This window comes from Telopea speciosissima, chromosome 9 (assembly GCF_018873765.1).
Source record: "Telopea speciosissima isolate NSW1024214 ecotype Mountain lineage chromosome 9, Tspe_v1, whole genome shotgun sequence".
In the NCBI taxonomy this organism is placed as follows: domain Eukaryota; kingdom Viridiplantae; phylum Streptophyta; class Magnoliopsida; order Proteales; family Proteaceae; genus Telopea; species Telopea speciosissima.
The window spans coordinates 61549747-61573309 of NC_057924.1; the positions used below are offsets into that span (position 1 = coordinate 61549747).

The 23563-nt window shown below is 38.5% G+C and overlaps 2 protein-coding genes across 3 annotated transcripts; one reads left to right on the forward strand and one right to left on the reverse strand.

The window, feature by feature from the left end:
* Positions 1 to 618: 618 nt before the first annotated feature.
* Positions 619 to 2603, forward strand: LOC122638575. Its single transcript, XM_043831437.1, has one exon. It carries the CDS (start codon positions 1160 to 1162, stop codon positions 2303 to 2305), a length of 1146 nt encoding a protein of 381 aa, XP_043687372.1. The 5' UTR covers positions 619 to 1159; the 3' UTR covers positions 2306 to 2603.
* A 13936-nt stretch (positions 2604 to 16539) lies between these two features.
* LOC122639641 (xylose isomerase) lies at positions 16540 to 23563 on the reverse strand. Of its 2 annotated transcripts, none has more exons than XM_043832512.1 (20): positions 23469 to 23563; positions 23253 to 23366; positions 23011 to 23085; positions 22745 to 22874; positions 22562 to 22653; positions 22209 to 22259; positions 21563 to 21639; positions 21419 to 21473; positions 21241 to 21342; positions 21051 to 21102; positions 20729 to 20774; positions 20583 to 20632; positions 19369 to 19426; positions 18143 to 18222; positions 17973 to 18043; positions 17833 to 17873; positions 17603 to 17702; positions 17442 to 17513; positions 17276 to 17353; positions 16540 to 16602 (listed from the first exon to the last, which is right to left on the reverse strand). In XM_043832512.1, exons 1-20 carry the CDS (start codon positions 23526 to 23528, stop codon positions 16567 to 16569), a joined length of 1440 nt encoding a protein of 479 aa, XP_043688447.1. In that variant the 5' UTR covers positions 23529 to 23563; the 3' UTR covers positions 16540 to 16566. The 2 variants fall into 2 exon arrangements, with proteins under 2 accessions (XP_043688447.1, XP_043688446.1); XM_043832511.1 differs by having other exon boundaries at positions 19369 to 19420; positions 20577 to 20632.

Below are 23563 nucleotides of genomic sequence, written 5' to 3' on the forward strand. Positions count from 1 at the left end.
ATTACCCTTACATCCGTCCCCTTTCTTCTTCTTCTTCTTCAAATCTCAGAAAACGTAGACAAAGGCAGTGCTGGTTGTCTCATTTCTTATTGTATGGAAGTTACCATTAAAAATCGTTGTTTGCCCTAGAAGTGTTCGGACCTGCTGAATCTATTTTCATTTTCAGGTTGAATCTCTGTCCTACTACGAACATAGAACCGTTGAATTTGTCTGGAAATTGTTTAAGGTCTTGCTAGTTTTTTAATATGTTATTCGTTATTGGTTCTGAAAGCTGATTGACTGCAAGCTTTGAGGATTTTTTTTTTCTGCATCATATTTGAATCGACTAACTGTTGTTGTTCTTGAATAAGGTTTAACCAAATCGTAAAATTTTGTTGTGATTCGTTTGAAACTGAAATTGCTGGGAAAGCTAAATCAAGACTGCAATATGTGAATTCTTGTATTTGTCATTTTGGCTAGCTATGTTTTACATGAAATGCTTGATACTGTCATTAAGTTTCACTTATAACAGGAACCTGCTCCGCTCTCATTGCAATATTATTCAGCTATTTTCAAATCAGTGTTGTATGATAATTTATAAAGTTTCAATTGAATGTTGTCTCTCTCTCTCTCTCTCTATGTCTTACACTTTCTATTCTTGTTTCCTTTGCAAGGTAATCCATCATTCAACAACAGTCGGCAGGTCAGTAATCAGTGAATCTCCCCCAGTTGACACAAGTGCAAATTCAGTCAATTCATAATGTAGCTTGGAAGATATTGTACTGTGTAAACCTAATGAATAGAATTGCATCCTGACCTGCAATTAATATATTAGCTCCAACACATCCCATAAAATTTCATCTTTCGAGTTTGAGTCCATATTTACATTTTTGGCTTTTGCATAAGGTTATTGAGATGCCAAGGGAAGTGATTGAGTCTAATAAATTTCCATCTGTAGTTCCTTTTTCGTGATGGCGTATTGATTAGTTCCTAACCTTTGGTTTCTTTCTGCGCAGAATACATCAATCTGTCTTTCTGTAGGGAAACTCCTCACTGCCTTTAAATCTGAATCTCATAGAGAAGGTTAAATTATAAAAATTGGTTCGGAATCTGTAGAAATTCTCATTTTAATGAACATCGACACTCTCCAAGTTCTATAGCTTCCATAAGGTTATGAATCATGATGATGCCTAAAGCCCATGCTTTCTTCAGGTTCCATTGTTTGCATCCGCTCTTCTTCCCGATCTCAGGCTTCAATTCTTCCACCACAACTCATACCCTAAAAGCTTGGCTCTGCTCTACTTCGTCTTCCTCTGATAAAACCCTCAAGCAATTGGTACCTGAAGACCCATTAGACACTCCTTCTGCTGAAATCCTTCGGAATTATGGCTGCAACGACTCTGAAATATCAAAGATCTTCATGAGTCAACCTTTGCTACGCAAAGCCAAGCCTGGAATTCTTCAACTGAAGCTCAATGTCCTTCATGGCTTGGGCTTCACCAGCTCCGACGTCGTTAAGCTCATTCGTCTCCGGCCACGGTTGCTTTGTTGTCGCATATACTCTGGAATTGATGAGCGCATCGAATTCCTTCAGAGTTTCTTTGGGTCTAGGGAGGTCCTCTTCAAGGCCATCCTTAAGAACCCAACCCTCCTAAAAGAGAGTTTACTTGATCATCTCAAACGCTGCACTGCCATCTATGAAGGATTTGGTATCACTAGGAAGGACTTGATCCCTCTGCTTATTTCTCGCCCCACCTTGATTACTAGAACCAAGCTTGATGATGACGAGAAGCTTGAGTATATCCGCAGAACTGGGGTATCCAAAGACTCGAAAATGTACAAGCATGTTGTTTCTCTCATTGCCATCTCTCGTGTAGAAACAATTCGGGAAAAGTTTGCAAACCTTGCAAATTTTGGTTTTTCAGAAGATGAAGTGGTGCATTTTTTTGGTCGCTCTCCAGCAGTGCTTACTCTGTCTGTCGATAAGGTCCAGAGGAACATGACTTTCATACTCGGGACGATGAAGCTCGATGCTAGCATGGTCCTTTATTACCCATTTCTCTTGTTTGGCAACCTTGAAACTGTGTTGAAGCCACGAGTGCTTCTGTTAGAGAAAATAAAGGCGATGGGTTTGGTTCCGCAGATTAAAGGGCCTGCCATGATGAGTGCATTGAGAATGACAGAATTGAGGTTCCTCAAGAAGTTTGTTAACTGCCATGACAAGGATGTCTCCAAGACCCTTTTGGCATTCTACGAGCAGGTTAAGTGTGTCAAGCGGTTAGCACAAGGCTCAAAGCGGATTAAGATCAGAAATTTCCCGTTCTGAACTTCAGTTGTTTTTGCTCCAACCAGGTGATCATTCTTTTACTCTATTCATTAGGTTGATTTTAATTTATACATTGTTACAATATTGACAATGCATGGATAATCCTCTTTAAGTATTGTTTGTGGGATATGAGATATTTTCTCTAAGCCTATGGTAATGTACTAATTTGTACTTCAACTATCCCCTTCCAATTCGTTTTCTTTGTTCCATTTCCGTTGTAAAATTATTTATTCCGTTTAGATTCGTCTTTCTTTATGGATGTCAAGGACTGCCAATACAAGGTAATCTCTTTGCTATTTCTATCTGTTATAGAAAGTCCTCTGGGTCTCTCATGTATAACCGTTATTCCATAATCAATGGCGCAAAGGGCAAAGAAGCTCATGCCTCTGAACAAGTTATATAAAATGAAAGCTGTATCCAGTAAAAGAAAATCATGCTGTAAATAGTTGGCAAATATATCTCTGTATGTGAGGCACTGGGGCATGATGCTATTGCTCGAATTTTGCCAAGCTCAGACTGTATGGTTGATTTCATTGAAGAAGTTGATCCTTAAAATACACACTAAATCTTACTGAAGCAATAGTAATGGGACATGGGGAATTAAAATAGACATGGGAGGCTTACACAATTGTCCAGAAGAATTTTTTCTTGATATGCTTACATCTGATCATATGCCATAAATTTTTCATCTGTGAGCAAGCTCCAATTTTATCAATCAAAGAAAGTAGCCGCAACTCCTGATAGGTCTGCCCCTGCTCCTAATAGTTACCATTGTAAAGTATTGGAATGGGGCAATATAATAATTTAAGCTTCTTTTAGTGGTCCATGTAGCCGACCCCATTTAGTTGGGATAAGGCTGAGTTGTTGTTGTTGTTGTTTGTTCTTTTAGTGGAGGAATACTCATATAGCTGATGTAATTGAGTTCATGAAATGTCAAAGGCCCCGCAAATAGGTGGATTAATGCAAATAACTGTTTGAAAATGGATGTTTTCTCCTACTAATGAGGGGCCTTCATGAAATGGATCAAAGACCCTGCACTCACTGAATCACGAGTAATGAACAAAGGGAGCTAATTAATGGGATAATTTGTAGGAAGAAACTGAATCATCCCAGAGTTAGAAGTGAAGAACGATAACTGTGGTATCAGTGTCAACTCTGGTTGGTTTGATATATGGAAGAAAGTTTATTATGTGAAAAATATAGGTGCAGGTATAAGATTAGGTCCTCTAATATGGAATTGCTCAACTTTAGCTCATGGTTTTGACTACGTGCATCTATGCAGGTATAAGAAATATTGTTTGAATGAGACTCGGCCCATGAAGATTTTCTCATCTTATTAGGCAGGTGAGACATCTTTTTCCCCCTTTGAACGTCTCATTCCAGTGATGATCTAGATCAGCTGAACTGCCAATAAACACTAAGGGATGGTTAGGCCAATATGGGAGTTCTTTTCCACTGTAGCATTTTTTTCCTTGTTGCTTTTCCCTTGTATGGTGATTCGACTTTGCAGTAACATTATCATGGCCGGACCGGCATGACCCGAAACCGAACCCAACTTGGTTTTTGGTCTAATAAGGGTTGGTAGGGGTTTATTTAGCTATTTGGGGGTTACTTCTGTAATGTGACTTCTATTTTGGATATATGTAGGAGATTTTGATTGAGTTGTTTCCTAGTTTGAGAAGAGTCTGTTTTAGTAGTTTCTATATATATATATATATATATATTCTTGTTGTTCCACGGCCTTCGATATATATGCTCCAGGCCCCCAGCTTGAGGGGGAGAGTTAATGTTAAATCGAGAGTGGGAGACGTCTAATTTTTCTTTTTTGATAAACGAGTCATAGTCTGAGTTAGTCATTGCTATTTGTTGAATAATATACACCAGAATACCGTGGGGGTATTCTGGTCTTTTTACAGTCTTATGTTTATGTTTATGTACTGCCTAGCTAAGTCAGCTAAGCTAGGGGTATTATTGTCTTTAGGATGTAATCTTTCACATTATAAATATGTGGCTTGGTTGATAAATTCGATCATTCAAGCATTCCCATTAATTCTGTTTTGTTTAACATGGCATCAGAGCCAATTCAGATCTAGGTTATACAAAATTTTCACCACTTTTCCCTTCCTTTCTCCCTTTCTCGATCTCTGTTCTTCTTCTTCTTCTTCTCTCCTTGGTTCTCTCCAGCCTTCAAGGGCAGCACTAATGAGGTGATCATATTATGATCTAGATGCTGCCCTACATCTCACCTCACCATTGATGATTTGATTATTTTTTCTCGATAGTTGCTGCCTCCTATCTTCTGCGATATTTTTTAGGACTGCTTCTACTCTTTGAAAATCAACTCTATCAGTTTGGGATATTGATTGTTCACTTTGGAGCTCCACTAGCAGGCCTCTGGACAGCATCTATCAAGTTCATCATCTAAAATTGAAGACCTACAAGTTACAGCCCTCATTCTCCCTAGATCGATCTCAACTGTCAGGGTTTTCACTATATCGATCTTAGGGTTTCAGCTGCTTGATTGAGCAGATTTTTTGAGGGTTGGTTCCCCTATCCTATTGGTGCACTCGACCTCAATTTCAGCCTCATCTGTTGTACATTTTTGAAGATCTCAAATTTTCAAGTTTTTTGATCGATTCTGCCCATATCAATCTGTTCTTTGCTTGACAGGCTACATCATGCCTGGATCTGATATTACCACTGCTACTTCTGGAGAAGATGGTCAGTCTAGGACTGAAGTTCTTCCATATGCTGCTGCTATTAAGCTTGATGGTTCCAATTACCTCATGTGGGCCAGATCTCTCTCTTTAACTGTGGCTGGCAGCGGACTTATTGGCCATCTTACTGGCACCTCTATACAGCCCTCTGATGAGGGACCCCTTCGAGCTCGTTGGACTGCTAATGATGCGAGGGTTATGTCCTTTGTACTGAACTCCATGCAACCAGATCTCTCTAGTCAGTATCTTCTCCTTGAAACAGCTACACTGATATGGACTGCTGCCAAGGAAACTTATGGTCAGTTAGGGAATGATGCTCAATTTTATGAGATTTGGAAGACACTCCACACCACTACCCAGAAGGAGTTGTTTGTCTCTAAATATTATGCTGCCCTGAAGAGCTTATGGCAACAATTGGATCACTACTCTCGTTTCCAGCCCTCTACAGCTGTCGACATTGTTGCCTATCGGAAATATGTGGACCAGATTCGTGTCTATGATTTTTTGGCTGGTCTTAATGCTGAATTTGATCCAATTCGTGTGCAAGTTCTTGGTAGGTTTCCTTTTCCAACGTTGGACAGGCCTTTGCTTATGTTCGTACTGAAGAGACACGTCGGACTGCTATGATGTTGACTCCTACGGTTGAGAGATCAGCTTTACAAACTGCTAGTTCGAGCCCTATTACTATCTCTGAGAGTACTGCTTCGGCTGCTTCAGCAAAAGAGCCTGTAAAGTGTGAACACTGCAACAAACCATATCACACAAAGGCTACCTACTGGAAATTACATGGGAAGCCTGTTGATTTTGAGGTCAAACGTGGTCGTGGTAAAACTAAAAACAAGGCTAATCACACTGAAAGTGTAGCTACAGCCCCCACTGTTGAAAATGGTCTCTCCCATGAAGAATTACAAGCTTCCAGGTGCATGCTACAGTCTTCCGCTGCCCCTACTACATCTCTTCCTACCAGTTACTCTACTCCATCAGGTTCCCACTTTGCCCGCTCAGGTATTTCCTTTGCTGGTCATTGTGCATCGGTTGTCTCCACTCCATGGATCATAGACTCCGGTGCCACTGATCACATGACAGGTTCTTCTAGCCTTTTTCATACCTATTCTCCTACTTTAGGCAAGGATAAAGTCAAAGTGGCTGATGGATCCCTCTCATCGGTTTCCGAGAAAGGATCCATTAGTTGCTCGCCTTCTCTTACCTTGTCTTCTGTTTTGCATATTTCCAATTTCACCACTAATCTTCTCTCTATTAATAGTATTACAAAAAATCTGAATCACAAAGTGACTTTTTTTCTAACTCATTTGTTTTTCAGGAATTGGAATCGGGGAAGACGATTGGATCGGGTAAAGTGCATGGTAGATTGTACCTACTTGATGGTGGACATCTTGCTACACAAGCATTACCTTCTCAACTATGTCAACCTGCTTCTTTCTCCTCTGAATTACACTAATGGCATTCTAGACTAGGATACCCCCCCTTAGGAACTTTATCCCATTTATTTCCAGCATTAGTTAAACATTGTAATAAGGAAGAATTTTTTTGTGAGGCTTGTGTCTTGGCCAAACAGACATGTTCAACTTATCCTATTTCTAATAAAAGGTCTTCTTCCTTATTTCAATTGATTCATACTGATGTGTGTCGTAGTCGCAAAGTTTCTATTTTTGGTCATAGGTTGTTTGTTACTTTCATAGACTGTTATTCCTGATCCACTTGGGTATACCTGATGCACACAAAAAATGAAGTTTTTTCCTGTTTTCAGCATTTTCATAAGATGGTCCAAACCTAATTTAATGCCACTCTCAAAGTCTTGAGAAGTGACAATGGGACAGAGTATATGGAAGGTCAGTTCCACCAATACCTTGCTGCCCATGGGATCTTCCATCAAACCAGCTGTGTTGATACTCCAGCCTAGAATGGTGGGGCTAAGAGGAAAAATCGCCATCTCTTGGAGGTGGCTCGAGCACTCATGCTTGCTCGACGTGTTCCATCTTTTTATTGAGGAGATGCTGTCTTCACTCTTCACTGCGACCTATTTAATTAATAGGCTGCCTAGTCGGGTTCTTGGCTCCAAGTCCCTTGCTGAGCTATTATATAGCTCTTCATCTTTTATTGTTCCCCCTAGGGTGTTTGGCTGCGTTTGTTATGCCAGGGATACTAGGTCCCTTGGTAAACTTGAGCCTCATAGTCTCCACCGCATTTTCTTAGGTTACTCTGCTATCCAAAAGGGGTACAAGTGTTAGATGTACCCTGGTAAGTATGGATGTTGTTTTTTATGAGACTCTCCTATTATTTCCCTACCTCTTCAGGGGGAGAGTGTTAATGAAGATGTGTTGACCATAGAACCTCCCCTTCTGTATGTTCACCATAAGTCTGTTCCTGTTCCTCCTACGCCTAGTCCTCCCTCTAACTTAGGAGGAGAGGTTCCTACACAGGGGGAGACCACCACAGATAATGTTGACATTCCTATTCAGGGGGAGATAACTCCAGTCCAGAAAACCATTAGTGAATTTCAGAGGAGGATTAATGATTCTGATGTGCAGACTTATAAAAGGAAACATAAGCAGCTTCAATCCACTGTTGTACCAGTACCCATCCAGTTGCAGAACCTAGATCCAGAACCTGCTTCTCTACCTGGTAATACTTCTTCTCTTGATCTACCTATTGCTGTTCACAAAGGTGTCAGGGCTTGCACTAAGCACCCTATATCGCATGTTGTTTCCTATGACTCCCTTTCTCCATCTTTTTGTGCTTTTGTTTCTTCTCTTTCTTCTGTTCATATTCCTAACAATTGGCAGGAAGCCCTATCAGATGGAAAGTGGAAGGTAGTAATGATGAAAGAAATGGAAGCCCTAGAAAAAATGACACATGGGAGTTTGTGGTTCCTCCACCAGGGAAAAGGACTGTTGGATGCAAGTGGGTATTTGTAGTGAAACAGAAGGTGGATGGCACTATGGATAGATATAAGGCATGACTCGTGACAAAGGGGTTCACTTAGACATACGGGATTGATTACCAGGAGACCTTTGCCCCTGTTGCAAAGCTGAATACTGTTCGAGTTTTGCTATCTTGTGCAGTCAAACTTGGATGGGATTTACAACTGTTGGATGTGAAGAATGCTTTCCTTAATGGAGAACTGAATGAGGAGGTGTATATAGACATTCCACCAGGGTTCTCTTGTGACAAAAACCAAGGCAAAGTGTGTAAATTGAAGCGTGCCCTTTATGGACTGAAGCAGTCACCTCGAGCATGGTTTGGCCGGTTTTATAAGGCTATGGTTTCTGTGGGCTACAAGCAGAATAATGCTGATCACACTCTCTTTATAAAAAGGGTTGGTAAAAAACTCACTGTGCTTATAGCCTACGTTGATGATATTGTGGTTACTGGCAATGATGGTGATGAGATCAGTCGGTTGAAGACCTTTCTTGGACAGGAGTTTGAGATTAAAGATCTAGGAAAGCTGGGGTACTTTCTTGGGATTGAGGTTTCCAGATCTTCTAAGAGCATCTTTCTCTCCCAAAGGAAGTATGTCCTGGATTTATTGGCTGAAACTGGTTTGTTAGGATGTCACCCTTTAGATACTCCTATGGATGCTAATGTTCGTCACAAAGAAAAGGAGGGTGAACCTATTGATAAAAGCCGGTACCAAAGACTTGTAGGGAAGTTGATTTATCTATCACACACACGTCCTGACATTGTTATTGCTCTGAGTACTGTGAGTCAGTTTATGCATGATCCCTACTCTTCCCTTATGGAGGTTGTTCTTCGTATTCTTCACTACTTAAAGTCAGCTCCTGGGAAAGGTATTTTCTTGCCTCCTCATAATCACCTACGGATAGAGGCATACATGGATGCTGATTGGGCTGGTTCTCCGGATCACAAGTCTATCTCTGGGTATTGTTCTTTTGTAGGTGGCAATCTTGTCACTTGGCATGGCAAGAAGCAGAATGTGGTAGCCCGTTCTAGTGCTGAAGTAGAATTTCGTGCTATGGCACAAGGCATTTGTGAGTTGCTCTGGTTGAAAGGTTTGCTACAAGATCTTGGGGTTCCTGTCCGTCTCCCTATGATGTTGTACTGTGACAACAAGGCTGCAATTAGCATTGCACATAACCCGGTACAGCATGATCGTACCAAGCATGTTGAAGTGGATAGGTATTTCATCAAAGAAAGATTGGAAGAAGGGTTGATTTGTATTCATTTTGTGAAGTCTACTGATCAGCTTGCTGATATATTTACCAAAGGACTGTCCAGAAAGATGTTTCATCCTAACTTAGTCAAGTTGGGCATGATTGATATTTTTGCTCCAACTTGAGGGGGAGTGTTGAATAATGTACACCAGAATACCGTGGGGGTATTTTGGTCTTTTTACAGTCTTATGTTTATGTTTATGTACTGCCTAGTTAGGTGGGCTAAGCTAGGGGTATTATTGTCATTAGGATGTAATCTTTCACATTATAAATATATGGCTTGGTTGATCAATTTGATCATTCAAGCATTCCCATTAATTCTGTTTTGTTTAACACTATTAGTTAAGTCTTGTTTATTGTCTTTGGTTGTAATTTGAACAATGGTAGGACGCTTAATAATAACAGTATAAGTGGTGTGTACCTAGGCCACAATAGGTTTAATTCTAAATCCTATCGTGGCTCTAAGATTCTCCTTCTTCTTCCTTTTATCGCAGGTACTGGTTTTCAGGTACTTGAATTTGTCACAGCCCCTTGTTTTGCAAAATATCTGCAATCTCATTGACTGATGAGGCTTTCATTGGTATGAGAACCATTGAGAGGCAAACTGAGTGTGCCTAACGAGATGGGAGAATCTCAATGTTAGAGGAGGACTAACTCAGCTAGAATTAACTACCTAATCGAATAGGACCACTATAAAAAAAAAAAAGGGCGTACCCAGTGCACAAGGCTCCCGCCACTACGGGGTCTGGGGAGGGTCATGTAATACCCAAAAAAATAGACCAATTACATGAAATGAAACCTGACCATGTATGGACCCATCCTCCTTTTTTAAGTTTGGCATATTTACAGATTTACTAATAGTGAGGCATGAGTGCATCCTTAGAATTCATGATGACTAATAGTTTTTTGGCTCAAACAAATTAAACAAATTGATCTTCATGTTCTAGTAGATCAACATTTCATTGCACATGTTGACCTCTGTGGGAAAGCAGTAGGGCAAGGCTAGGTTTAGTCTGAATATCTTAGCCTGTGGATGGATTTATGCAAAGGTATTTAGGCCCATGAGTAAATAAATGTGGCCTACATGAGCTTGGTCTGCTGGTTGTTGATGGGCCAGGTATGTCTGCAGCTCAGGAAGAGCAGAAGAGTAATCTAGTCTTGGTACTTAAATTGCATATTTCTTACTCATTTTTATCTGCTCAAATAACACAAATAATTAGCCTGCAAGTCTTAACTGCCTTTTGAATGCTACAGGTGGAACGGATTGTTCCAAATGAGGGGGAGGCCTATAGGATACGCAGCCTGGATTTAAAGATGGTTGCCTAGTTGAGATGGAAAAGGTAAGGCTTGTTAGCTCAAGTATTTGTTTGGAATTCTGTTGACAATCTACCCAGACAATGAAAGAACATATGCATGGATTCACAACAAGAGGCATCAATATGTGCTTTTCATACATTCTCTTAGCTTCTTTAATGAGGTAACATGATTTTGTGACTGACTTTTTCAAAATATAGTGCAATTACATTGAGAATCACAGAGACATAATAAATTTTTTTTTTTTCATTTTTTACCCATTGTCTTCAGCCAAACTTTGACTTGGAATTCCTATGGTATGTGTGGTACTTCTCTTGATACGATGTTTATAGTCTGTCTGTTGGAGAAGCTTTGATCATTTGGAACCCAAGGACGTCCTAAGTAATCCTCTCTTATTTTGTACCCTTCTCTTTACCGTATTTCTTGTCTTTATTTCTCTATTGCGCGGCTATGTTTGTTAGGGATCTGTTACCAACAGTCAGATTGTTTCATTTTTTTTTTCTTTTTTTTATTGCCAAAAAATTGTCATTTGCAGTGGGATCCAAAGTGTCGAGGAATCTTCCACAAACGTATATCTACTTTGCCATGTTGGTGGCAGTGTCAAAAAGTGCCTACAATGCAAGTTTAATAGAAGTTGTAATTGGAAGTTAGGACTTCAGTATAACCAGTCACAACCATTGTCTTAATTAACCTCCTTAAAAAAGTATTAAATATTAGCACTCCGAAAAAAAAGTGTAGAAGTGGTTGCAAAACAGTGAATCATGATTATTCTCGGTCATTTTGTGTGCCAATAACAGCCGGGCAAACACGAAACTACATTTACTGATAGATGCCCAATACTTGGAATCCTACTGGAAATGATGAATATTGATTCTTTTGCTATCTTTGAACTGAGAACTCGACCTTTTGTATCTTTTTACTGCATAATCCCTAGCTTCTTGAATTCTCAAATCGCAGGCTGCCAGTTGCTTCTATTTGCTGATGTGATAGGGGGAGAAAAACTTTGTAATCAACTGGTGAAGTCACCCCCTTGTGGGATGGGTTCGGCTAGTAAGGAAAGCCCAACCACAAAACAAAATCAAAGAACAAAACAACAGACTAGTCCTAAGTCAATCAATGATCCCTATAGCTTTGTTATACGTGTACTTTATCAAATCATATAGCTATTGTCCTAGTTTTTTTTTGGACTGTTAACACTTGGCAGCAATTGTGGCTAACCATATAGGTTGCTTACATTATTTCTCTACTTGTTTTTGTAGGTTTCAACTGATACTAATCTTGGGAATGCAGGTTCCTGGTCCTGGCACTGTATGTTCAGTTATAGAACCAAATCCTAATTGCCAAACTTTTTTCTTTAACATCTCAGATAAATGCTGATGGGGCGGGCCTCAATGCAACAGTAAGGTTGCTCTATTGTAACTTGGTTGTCACAGGTTCAAATCAAGTAAACAGCCTCTCCGTGAAGCGGGGGGTGGCTGTTTACTTTGTGGAGAGTTTGTTTCCCGACTTGAACCCGTGATCACTAGGTCGCAATGGAGCAACCTTACCATTACACACACAAATACACATGAGTCTAGCAAATACTCCCTAAACCAGCAATTTTATCTAAAGATAGCTCACTGTGATAGGGCACAGCAACCCTACCTTCCCAGCGTCCCATACATTTTGAATGGCATTTCTACAGTGCCTAGTTCATGAGCTACATTCAAGAAGCCCATCTACATAGTTGATTGAAACTCAATCTCCATAATTTTCCATCATTAATAGAAAAAACTTGAACCACCTAAAAAATTAGTACACATCTAATAAAACTGAAGACAACATTCAGTCCCATTCCTTGTTATTTAAAGCCTTAGGTGCTGCACAACATCTGTATCCGTTTATATTGGCTCCACACATTGAGCTCCTTCCATAACTACCCTTGCTTCAGCCTCTTCTGCTTTATATAGCCTTCCAAACCTGTGTCATGTTTCAAATGATATAATCAACAGGGTCGAAGGTAACATAACTCCATCCTGCTTTTCTGATCTACTTTTAGCTGCCATCTTAAATATTAATTGTGTTGTCACCAATTTCTTCAACAACTCAGCCTTATCCCAAACTAAATGGGGTTGACTACATAGATCCTTATTCTCTAATGAGCTCTATTCAGAGCCATACTAATTACAAGTCCTAAGCTATGCATGTTTTTTCATATCTTTCCTCCATAGTAGCGCATTCAAAGGTCTCCATTGCACATCCCCCAAAAAAAAAAAAAAAAAAAAAGCTTCCTGCAGTTTGTCATATATAACTTTTTGGGTGAAATCTTTAAGGGTGTATTATTTAGTTTAGACAGTATTCTAGCGATTTTAACCATTAGATAATGGGATTTCTCCTAATTTCTTTTGACCAAAAGCACTAGTAGAATTTACAATGCCTTTTTGTTTTTTTTTTTAATTTCTGAAAATAAATTTAGGGTAAAAATTTTGCACAATGCCAGCTTAATTTCAAAATTGCATGCGGACACCTCTCACAAGACTCAGATTACTGTAGCATCACCTCTGTAAAATGTCTTGTATGCCCTCTTTATTTTTAGTGTTTTTCCATAATACCCCTCCTCCAAGGCATAAAAGTGCACACTGTCAGTGTAGGAAGCATTCTCAGAAGTTGGAGCAGCCAGCGACTGGAGGATATTTGTCTTTCCTTAATACACTGCCTTCCTATGTATCAGAATGTTATATAAAAAAAAAATTGATTTAGTGTCTTTCCCTCTCAATTTCATTTTTTGTTTTGGAGAGAGCCAGAGAAAGGTAGTAGTCGTTTGAAGGGAATTAATGCATGAGCTATACTTTAACTACGCAGTTACCAAACTACGCCATGGGATGTCATTAGCTGGCTCTCATATTTTAAGTCTGAGGTGTTAATAATTTGACACACATTACAGGGTGAATTTTTTTCCTCTCCTGTCCACCGTGCTGTTCTCTCATGAGGGCACAAAATGACGACCTAACCTCCTGCAAAACACACTGCCTGGGCGAGGTTAAATCATCATTTCGTGCCTTCCTGTCAAGGGACAGCACAGTCCTGTCCGGGCAGCGGACAGGAGAAGATAACGATAGAGAGAAGGGCCAAAAAATAGGCCTTCCAAATTCCAATAGTAGAAAGCTTCAATGTCTCATTACAGGTCATAAGATGGGCCAGTTAAACATAAGAAGTACCCAAGTTCATATGCTGTCAAATCACCCACATCAGCCAATTTTGAAGGATCTGGGCAGAATAGTTGAGCTGGTAAAGAAAGTTGAAATTATCAGTTTGGCCCCTACAGAAAATTTGATAACATCAGATTGTTTCAAATAATCCAAGAACTTCAAATTCATGTGTTAACTTCAATGGGTTATCTTCTGCGATTCAACACAAAAATTTTTAAATAAATTGACAACGTGGCACATGCACCAACATGCAAGTTTTGTTGGATTAGAAACACCTCTCTTGGAGACTGCTTTAAATGTTGAATTTAGCTAGTCTCCAGGAACCCAGCACGCCCAGGGTGTTGCCAGTCGTTGGGCTGTGCCATACACATCCCTAGGCATGCGTCGAGATGTGTGTGGCATAGCTCAACCGCTGGATGCCCTCATGGCAGCACCCTGGGCGCTGAGCTCCCTGGAGACGATCGTAATCCTTAAATTTTCTACCTATTTGAGTAAAAGACTCACATATAAAGAAAGCAAATAAGATCAGTTTTTATTGAATAAGAATTTCCATCAAAACTAACACTAATCATTAAAATTGAACCACCCACTTAAGGCTAGTGCTCCTTTAGAAGTGAAGAAAATGTTTCAAAATGTCAAAAGTGAAGTTAAGTAGGGAAAGAAGGCAACTTTAAATGGAGTTTTGATGGAAAATGAAACATTCAGATATAAGTCTATATAACTTCAAAATCAAAGGAAAATAGAGTTTCTGAGTGAAAGTCTTACCAACTAGTAATGGCATAACATGGACAACACAATCCTTTTTTGTATTCCAACCAACGTACATCATGAGACAACATTACCAAATACTGAGACTAGGTAGGACAAATGGGATTCCAGTCGCTGCTGACCTTAGAATTCCATCAGTTGATCCTCCTCCACTGCAACCAATCTTGAATTTATTAGGGATAGTTTTTTGTTATTCCAAAACTTAAGAGTAAGATGAAAATTTTCATATTTCTGAAATAATGGTCCAAGAAGATCAGCCACTGATATATCTGAGGTGCAATCTAACCTCACAACCTCTTCAGTCTTAAAGGCCCTCCCATACTCTCAATCCAATCCCCTCCTTGGCTGCAAATGTTTTCGATTAATGTTCTTAAAACTTAATGAGATGAGTTAAATCATCCCTCCTTTCGTAAAATAGGCCAGAAACCTGAAGGATTGTGTAAGCATTTGTATGACTTACTTTGGAAAAAGTTGAGGAGATCTGTCCTTAGCATCGGATCTAGAAAGTATATTGTAATGCATACACCTACAGCAGATATACTTGGTAGAAGTGGGACAAAAAAAAACAATGACTGGTTCATGCCACATTAAAGTAGTTCAATTTCATCAGTCTAGGGGTGTCAAAGTCTGAACTGAACCGGCCAAACTGGCCATAATCAAACCAAGCCCTTAGTGGGCTGACTTGGGTTACTATTCAGTTTCAGCTTGATTCAGGCCGAATCGATGGCCCCCCGATTAGCCCGACCAACAAGATCGAATCTGTAACCGAACCAAACCGTGTTAAATAATGGAGGAATTGAGCCCTTGCCAAACCAAACTGAACCGTGTTGAACCTGATAACACAAACCAACACCGACCACCAAACCTGAACAGAAGCCGAAATCAAAAAGCCCTTATTGGTTCAGCTTTAATTTCCCTCAAACTCACACCAAAATCGGAAAAAAAAACTGAACCGACCGATTGACACCCCTACCTTGCCACCTTAGTAAGTTCGGGAACAACAATTGAACATGTATGAATACGATGATTAAATGGCTCAGGCATTATTAATAATACTTTGAAAAAATCCTCCGGAATAAAACACATACGACTGCTCTATAAGTAAAAATAGACATATACTTACTATGCATCACATAGTTGGGACTTGGGATTTCAAGTAAAAAACTCTTGAACATCATAATTAAAACCAATCCTAAGATAAAATAATGCTTGCATAGGAAGAATGTCCATAGTAGACGAGCAAATTTGAATCCCCTTCGCGGCATTTCAGTTCCCGACGATCACTTCTCTATTGCCTTCTCTTCTCATGCCTCGACCAGTCTTGTAATCGAAATGGTGAGCTCTTCGCTATGATTGGAGAAGAACTACTACGCTGCACTTTTTCTCGCACAAAGGAAGATGAAGCGCATGCCTGCCTCAGTTGAGGAACGAAGGAGGAAGGACCATCGGAAGGCAAGCGTTTGAGCCTTTGGGGGCTTCTGGTAGGTTTTGACCAGGTTGGGAGGGACAAGAAGCACTCTTTGCTTTTTAAAAGAGGAGAAGTTTTTGGGTTTAATAGAGGGTCACACCCTGTCCTGCCTCCTGCCCGACCCTATCAGGGTCAATTGGGGCCGGGCCAGGCCGGGTTGAGGGTTTGTTAGGCCTATGAAATGTCATTCGGATCATCAAATTAGCCTCACTCTATTATTACTGTATTGTGTGAATATTCTTCGGATATGGTTCATCTCAACAGTTGCAAATAAGAGGGTCAGGATTCTAAAGCATGTGGTTTCAACACAAAGTATTATATATGCTGGTAACATTTAATACTGATCATGAAAGCAATTACGAAATGACAAGCATTTCAAAATTGGTCAAAGATATCAAACAGTAGAGCTAGCACTTCATTAGGAATTAGTAAAAACCCCATACATATATTAATAATGGAACTGGTATTATTGATCATTGCTAAAAGAGTGCCTCAACATCTTTTCTTCGTCATATTATATGACGAAGATCCTAAACTGATAAAAACAAACTTATGACGAAGATCCTAAACCGATAAAAACAAACTGGGGATTTCTCTACATGTGGGTCATCTTCTATAATGCAGACTGGAAGATCATCTCCGCAAGTTCCTGCAACACAAGAAAAGGAACTACATTTAGCTTCTCAAAAACATATATCAAAGTTAATATCATGGGTGTCCCAAGAAAATTAATGAGGGCCAGTAAATTCATGAACAGAGAGAGCTATAACTAAACTATTGTGAACAAACATTTGCATTTTTCCCTCTAGTAACCAATTCCATGCCCACTCCCTCACTCAAGGTGTGGCTTTTTAACCATTGGATTAAAAGATTAGATTGACACCAAAAGATTGGCAAGGGATTGCATATTATCACAGCCACAGTTTTAATCAAAATCCAAACCTTAAGAAGGTTGTCAGAGTTTTTCAATAACATGTTCAGCAACCACTGGCATGCAAGTAACCTACTTGGACCACTTGATTTCCCCCATTTCCCCAGGATGGCATGGTAAACAGACATTATCATCTTGCTCATGTTTGAACAATATCCCTCTGTTCATTGTCTAATGGTAGCTGGAGGATTAAAACTGCCAATCTAATTTGATGAATACCATGAAATTAGAATATAATAATTTAATGAATAGGTACCAAACTACACAAAACAATTGGACCTTGTATACACAAATGCTTCCTAAACCAATTACCATGGTAAATTATTCTAAATATGTTGATAAAACTAATAATAACAATGGAAAATGTCCAATATGAAGTTTTCCTTATTACCTGCTTGCCAGAAGCAACCTTTGGCTCTCCCCATTCCAAGGCTTTCTTCTCAAGCAACTCAAAGTCAGCCTTGCCAGCCTGTTAGAAGAAGCATAATATTTCATCAGCCATGGATGGAAAGCAATTCAAGATAAAGAAGAGCTACTCAGACTTTGAAGGCACAAACCTCTATTAGAGCCCCAATTTCAGTGTCAAAACTCTCATACCGTTTGCGGACAAGGTCAGGCAAAGAACCATCCTTCAAAACCCAATGAAGCTCAAAAATCAGCAAGACAAATAAAATAGAAGCAAGACATATGAAAGAGATACCAGAGAGAGATTCCTCACCTCAATCAGCTTGGCAACATTTCGAAGTCCACGTGCCATGGTATCCATTCCAGTTATATGAGCAATAAATAAGTCCTCAACATCTGTACTCTCTCTCCGTCTGTAACCCATTTTGTGAAGTCAGCAAGGTCTAATCTAATTTGATACCAGTAAATTGATTGCAAAGTCTTTGGGGAAAGGACAGGAAAGGAATAAGAAGGAAAACAAAAATTAAAAGAAACAAGACTAACAATTTTGCATCAAAGTTGAATCCTCCTGGTGCAATCCCTCCCTATGCACAAATAAGAGGGGGAAAAAAAAAGAGCACCAGTTAATGAAATGTCACCTAGTAATATTTACATAAACAAAATAGCAAACTTCATACACATACATTTCTGACCACACTAAGCATCACTAAGGTTGCCTCTCCTATATCTGTAAGGAACTGATCCGTATCCCAACCTGCAGCAGAAAAACAGCCATTAATTGAAACTAGAAATTTTCTACCATATTTGAAAAAAAAAAACAGATTTTTCTGGTGGACTGGACATAATATAATACCAATTTGGGGATCGCCAGTGTTTGCATCAACATTTCCTAGTAACCCATTGATTCTTGCAGTTTCAAGTTCATGGTGACAGCTGCAAAGCACAGAAATATTTAGAGTTGGTGAAAAACCAATTCCTTTTATGCTCAGGCAATGTTCTGAAATTCAAAATCATATCTTAAATCATACAGGGAAGAGTTATTTTGTTACAGATTGTAAATCCTACCATGGATAATAAGATTTTTTAGTTTGGATAAAAGGTCCTAAGAATATTAAAAATAAAACAAAAAAATAAGTAAGAAAATGACTGTTCATCCATTTCTTATCCCTTCCATCACATGAAAGTTTACTTTTAAGTTTTCATACATATGGGGGTAGATGATATGATCATCCGTAGTCAATTAACATATTCAATGCAATCCCGGGTCACAAAACCTTTCATTGGGATCGCAATGGCCCACAAGAATGATAAATATCTCAAGTAATGGTTAAGTGGCAATACCGCTAAATAAATGGAAGTTCAGAATTTCCTTTTGGTAAGTAACAGAATAAAAGACTCAAAGATAATTAAATCAAAGGGATAGACTTTTTCTAGAATATAACTTAAAAGATAAGGAAGTCTGAAAATGAGGGGTTTTAGCATAAATAACAGAAATAGGGTTAGAATATTAATTCGAAGAAGACCCTCTTCTTCAAGCTTGTGATACAGACACTGGTAGTCTATCCCTTTTGAAGTCTCAGAATTGTAAGCCAAAAAATTTGAACATTTTGAAAATGTAGACAAATTTGTATACATTCAGCACCCTAGGATGTGAAATTAAAAAAAATATAGAAAATTAATTTTGTATTAGAAATCATAGTTGTCACAGTGTCAAGGTGATCATAGGCGTTGGAGGAAGGAAAAAATCAAGACAAAACCAACAAGGTGTCAAGACTTCGCCTACTATGCTAGAAGTAGAGAAGATGTTGAACTTTTTGAAAGAGTTTTTGACTTCAAACCTAAAATTCTTTTTAATAGGTAGGCCCCAAAGAGAGTTGAACTCATGAGCTCATAACTCTGAGGTGTTGGTCCTTGCCAACTGAGCTACCCCTTGGGGTTCTAACCTAGGATTCATTAATGAGATGTTAGAAATAAAGTAAGAGCCGCTAGATTCGAACAAAATTGTGTCAAGCTATAGTAGTAATAATTTTTCAACATATTAACTACAGTAAGATACTGAAAAACCAAACACAAACATACCTGTGACCAGAAAGGGTGGCATGGTTGCACTCAATGTTGAGCTTAAATTCTCCTACAAAAAAAGTAAGTACATCAACTCCGGTAAGGCATTGAGACATGTATTTTTTTTTTTTTATGCCTCCAAATATTATTTATAAAGCTAATCATAATATTCAACTAAACAACTAGTCATAAGGGGATGCATGAGTGTTTTGCAAGTCAATTGAAAATCTTGTGTGGTCTTCCTTCAAGGTCCCTCTGTCTACAATTCTGCATCTATGAGATTAGTGAGTGAACTTAGTGAAGAGAAAAGGAGAAGGAAAATAAAAGTGTACGATGCCTCTCAGTTGGCCAAAACATGGTTTAACAACTCTTCCATCACTAACCATCTACGTTAAAACTGTCACGTCCCTGTAAAAACTTCCTTTGACTTCATTTAGTCCAAATTCAAGTTAATCTTGCCCATCTCACACATCCACTATTTTTGAGAGCATATTTGTTAGCTGATGATTTCAATTGTAATTAAACACTCTATGCTTGAACTTTTGACCATTAATTACCCTGCATCTCCACTGATCACCAGCAAGTATGACCTTCAATGCTACCATACTAGTATTTGACAACCAGTACCAGACTCTACATTATCTTACCGTACTACGATATTATAGTGTAGTTATGGCCCTATAGACTTTCTTGTCTAAGAAATAAGATAGATTTATGGCCAGTAATGTATTTGTGTCCTACACAGAAATCCTGAAAACTTGACAAGTGGATACATTCGTGCGAGTATACAATAGTTACACATTCTTTTGGCAATCACTTTGGTGCGACTCTATCATTATGTTTCCTCTTCAAACCACTACACATAATAAACTTTCATTTGTGTCACTTTGGTGACTATCATTATGTGCCCTCTCCAAACCACACATACAAGATTCTTTAAATTCTAAGGCAAGCTCTTTATTTCCCTCTGCATCAATTTTCCAGCTTCAAGAACAACTGGAGGTAAAATTTTCATGGTTTTGTTTTATATCCCATATCTGTGGTTTAAATGTTGACTTATGGTTTAATTAAAGAGAAATTTGATTTAACAGCCTAAAATTACAAGAAAATGGAAATAAAAAAGTTGAAGTATAGTTCATTAAGAGCCTAAAGGAACAACTAGATGTGAAGTATAGTTCATTAACAACTACATGGTTACAATTGGGCTGAGCGGGTTTCGGGATCACCTGTGAGGCCATATTTTCTTAGAAAATTAGCTGCAGTAGCAGCATCCCAGTCATACCTGACATAACACCATCAGTTTGAATGTATAAAAAACATCACAAAAATAAAAAAATAAAAAAAAAAACAGTTCAATGAAATGAAGCAGAAACCATACTGGTGTTTAGTAGGTTCTTGAGGTTTGGGTTCAATCAGTAGAGTCCCTGAAAAGGAAATAGTTCATTCAAACTTCAATACGCATAAAGAGGAAAAATTGTGTATTAGAATTTGGAAAATAAATGGCAACTAAAAGTTGAATAATAGAAAGGCCAAGACAATTTGGGGACAAGTTAATCATGAAATACATATCAAACATTTGATTGGCTGATTTTCTCTATCCTTTTTTTTCAACAGTTTCCTTTATGAGTTATATAGTTATAGTTACTCTATATATCTGTGATGACTGATGACAAGAGAAATAAAGAAAAAAAAATTGGTACCTTTGAACCCGATCTTTTTCTTATAAGCTACAGCAGCTTCAAAAAACCTTGCCTGTGAAAAGAAAAGAACGCACATTCAATAGATGGAATGGCAAGCTAAGGCACCACAAAGAAAATCTAGTGTAATTTGGTCCTAAACAAAATTATACTTATAGTGGCAGTTAGTACTCTAAGAAAGAGGCAAACATACCAAGTGATTAAGTTCTCTTTCCATATCCGTGTTCAAGAGAGTCTGATAACCCTCCCGACCACCCCAAAAAACATAATTTTGTCCTCCAAGATAATGTGTAACCTGTAGAAAAGATTATGGGCCTATAAGGAAAAAAATCAGGTCCATCAGAATAAAATCCATATATTGGAACACTCACCTCCAAGGCTTTCTTGACTTGAGCTGCAGCATATGCATAAACACCTACTTCAGAGCTGCAATCAAAAGTTTCCAAAATTAAATATTTTTTTGCACTTAAGGAATGTGAAAGATTGGGAACATTGAAGTGGAGATCATGTACAACCTAGTGGCAGCTCCATGCATGTAGCGTGGATGCAAGAACAACTGAGCTGTGCCCCACAAAAGTTGGAATTTGGATCCCTGTAAAGCCATGCAACATTTATTAAATGAAAGAAGTATCAACCCATTAGCCAACGAAACCTCATTCCAACTAAAATCATGAGAATTTAGATTTGTTATTGATAAAATGTTTAGAATGTCATAGCTAGTTTATGATTTTTATTAAAATCCAATCCTCATCCTTCCAGAAGACCATCTAACTAGTGCTTGACAAGGACCCTCAAGTCCTCAATATCAAGAGAATGCCTACCTCAACTCGAAAAGGGATTATTACACCCTTGTAAGAAGTTTATAAACTAGAGCACTTTGTCCAAAAGAAAAAATCAGATTAACCAACACCATAGAAAGATTCTCCATTCAAAAAATCTTTTATTATGAACTCTTGGATCATTATCGCTAAAATGAATTAAAAATAAAAAGTAAGATAATTTATATACACATTTAAAATAAGCAAAAAAAATCTGCATTATCAAGACTTGTGACCTGGAAGAAAAGCCCATGGCATCCAAATAGAGATATGTTCCTGATAACATGACTTAATATTTGATGTGATGATAAGAATATTGACCAAGTCATCATCATATCCTTACCTGAAGCTCTTTTGCAAGAGCTACCACTTCATCCAAATTTGCATTAGTTTCCTGAAACAAATTGTGAACTACACCAGTTAGACTAATTTAGGACAACCAATACTGAAAAATAGACAAACCCAGCGGTACAGAGGGAAATAGAAGAGACAAGAAACCAATTTTTCATACAAAATTTTCAAATTCACTGCTAAGAACCAGCACATTTGAGCTTTCCCCAAAAATTCAATCTTAGAAACAGTGTTTGGACTTTGAGAGATGGAACATATTCAATTGAAAAAAGCGTAAACATGCCATAATTCAATAAGGACCTTTCTATAGAATTGTTAATGTTGTTATGTCTGTGATTGACTCACCTCAATGGTTTTACCATCTGGTGCAATATCCTTATCATGGAAGCACCAAAATCCAACTCCAAGCTTTTCTATAAACTCAAAGTTGGCTCTCACTGTATCATCAAGAAAAATATACATATGATAGATCAGTACAGCCCTCAGTGATTATCATGAAGATAGGTAGTCCAAGAGTTCTCATCTCACTCCTTCTTTTGGCCATTGCTAATGAATTGGTACCATCTTCCCATGGCCAAAACTTTGTGGGTGCACCAAATGGGTCAGCTCCTGATCCACGGAATGTGTGCCAGAAGGCAACACTGAATCTCAGCCAATCCTATCATTATAAGATTATTGTCAGTGAAAAATCAATAGGTTTCAAATTTGAATAAAAGAAAATCTATCAAAAAAATTTTGAATAAATGAAAACTGAAATTTTTGCAAATCTCGGTAAAAGAGAAACTGAAGCCAACCTTCATTTTCTTTCCAAGAATCTCTTCCTCCGCATTATACCATTTAAATGCCAGATGATTCTTGCTAGAAGGACCCTAACAAATAAAAGAAATAAATACAAATTAAAAAGTCAAATTGCAAAGACAATAAACTAGGTATTCAGGCACAGGAAAGGGCAGTCAAATTGTTGCACAATTTCGAACAAACCGAACATAACCTGATCTTTAATTTACTCTGAACAAAGGGCATCTACAGCTCTTACCTCGTACTTAATTGTGGGGATTCCGGGAAAGAACTCCCCTTCCCATTCATCAGAACCACTGCCACTGCATTCCTTTCCAAGATCAGCAGGGCAAGTTGATGGAGGAGAAGCAAACTGCGAGCGACAAACGTTGATGAATACGATGACATAAAAGGCATATAAAGATCTCAAAAAAGAAAAGAAAAGAAAAACTACAGTTAGCTATTTATTTCTTACAGCTGAAAAGCGAACCACTTCCAAGCAAAGAAGCAGCAATAGTATCTCTGCACACTTCATTATTTATTATTTCTTTTCTCACGCACAAAACAACC